We start from the raw sequence: 2,500 nt of genomic DNA, 5'->3' as shown, positions 1-2,500 counted from the left end.
TTACATTAATTAACAATATATTACATTAATGAACAATATATTATATTAATGAACACAATATATTACATTAAATAACAATATATTACATTAATGAACACAATATATTACATTAATGAACAATATATTACATTAATGAACAATATATTACATTAATGAACACAATATATTACATTAATGAACAATATATTACATGAATTAACAATATATTACATTAATGAACACAATATATTACATTAATGAACAATATATTACATTAATGAACACAATATATTACATTAATGAACAATATATTACATTAATGAACAATATATTACATTAATGAACACAATATATTACATGAATTAACAATATATTACATTAATGAACAATATATTACATTAATGAACACAATATATTACATGAATTAACAATATATTACATTAATGAACACAATATATTACATTAATGAACAATATATTACATTAATGAACACAATATATTACATTAATGAACAATATATTACATGAATTAACAATATATTACATTAATGAACAATATATTACATTAATGAACACAATATATTACATGAATTAACAATATATTACATGAATTAACAATATATTACATTAATGAACACAATATATTACATTAATGAACACAATATATTACATTAATGAACAATATATTACATGAATTAACAATATATTACATTAATGAACAATATATTACATGAATTAACAATATATTACATTAATGAACACAATATATTACATTAAATAACAATATATTACATTAATGAACACAATATATTACATTAATGAACAATATATTACATTAATGAACACAATATATTACATTAAATAACAATATATTACATTAATGAACACAATATATTACATTAATGAACACAATATATTACATTAATGAACACAATATATTACATTAAATAACAATATATTACATTAATGAACACAATATATTACATTAATGAACAATATATTACATTAATGAACAATATATTACATGAATTAACAATATATTACATTAATGAACACAATATATTACATGAATTAACAATATATTACATTAATGAACACAATATATTACATTAAATAACAATATATTACATTAATGAACACAATATATTACATTAAATAACAATATATTACATTAATTAACAATATATTACATTAATTAACACAATATATAACATTAATGAACAATATATAACATGAATTAACAATATATTACATTAATGAACACAATATATTACATTAATGAACACAATATATTACATTAAATAACAATATATTACATTAATGAACACAATATATTACATTAATGAACAATATATTACATTAATGAACAATATATTACATGAATTAACAATATATTACATTAATGAACACAATATATTACATGAATTAACAATATATTACATTAAATAACAATATATTACATTAATGAACACAATATATTACATTAAATAACAATATATTACATTAATGAACACAATATATTACATTAATGAACAATATATTACATTAATGAACAATATATTACATGAATTAACAATATATTACATTAATGAACACAATATATTACATTAAATAACAATATATTACATTAAATAACAATATATTACATTAATGAACACAATATATTACATTAAATAACAATATATTACATGAATTAACAATATATTACATTAATGAACACAATATATTACATTAATGAACAATATATTACATTAATTAACACAATATATTACATTAATGAACAATATATAACATGAATTAACAATATATTACATTAATGAACACAATATATTACATGAATTAACAATATATTACATTAAATAACAATATATTACATTAATGAACACAATATATTACATTAAATAACAATATATGACATAATACGATGACAATGTAAGATGATGTCATTCAGGGGGAGGAACTTAAACAACAGAATAAACATTCTTCTTCTATGGTTTGGTATAGATGCAGTTGCTTCCTATTAGTCAAACTCTCTCTGTCTCTGTGTCTCTCAGATGACTCGGTGTACGAGTCCCCGGAGCCCTTCCTGACAGACGACACCACCGGCGGCTGCAGCCTCGCTCTGCCCCGCCCCTTCCTGCTGTCCGCCATGTTGCTCGCCCTCATCCTCCTCCTTGCCTCATCATAGCACCACCTCCTCCTCCTTGTCCTCCTCTGTCTTCCCTTTGCTCTACGGAGAACCAACCCAAGACAGGAAAAACATCCAGCTCCCTCTCCCTGACCTTTGCCCTCCACCTAAACACCACCCAGCAGCTCAGCCAATCCGAGCAGGCCAGGCTGACAGGTGGGAGGAGCGTGGAGCTGCATATATAGTTTGTGGGATCATCTCCGTGATGGAGACAGGTCGAGGCTCCGTTGACTTCCATGTAACGTTGTTCATGTCGTCCTCTGATTCACTGACTTTAAGCAGCTGGTCGTCTGTTATCAAACAACATCTCCTTCAACATCGGCCACAAACCGTC

General features: G+C 24.3%; 1 protein-coding gene across 1 annotated transcript in view; it reads left to right on the top strand.

The window, feature by feature from the left end:
* LOC138606742 (ephrin-A2) overlaps window positions 1-2,500 on the top strand; it is a 70,038-nt gene that overhangs the window by 65,424 nt on the left and 2,114 nt on the right. The window contains exon 4 of the mRNA XM_069679169.1: window positions 2,033-2,500. This exon is cut by the window's right edge and continues 2,114 nt beyond it. Coding sequence (XP_069535270.1) covers window positions 2,033-2,166 — 134 coding nt within the window. The 3' untranslated portion in view covers window positions 2,167-2,500. The remainder of the gene's footprint in view (window positions 1-2,032) is intronic.

This window comes from Semicossyphus pulcher, unplaced genomic scaffold, assembly GCF_022749685.1.
Source record: "Semicossyphus pulcher isolate SPU_LCO1_2020_fin unplaced genomic scaffold, fSemPul1.0.p SCAF_37, whole genome shotgun sequence".
In the NCBI taxonomy this organism is placed as follows: Eukaryota; Metazoa; Chordata; class Actinopteri; order Labriformes; family Labridae; genus Semicossyphus; species Semicossyphus pulcher.
Note: the sequence above shows the minus strand (reverse complement) of the source record. Positions and strands in the feature narration are given on the sequence as shown.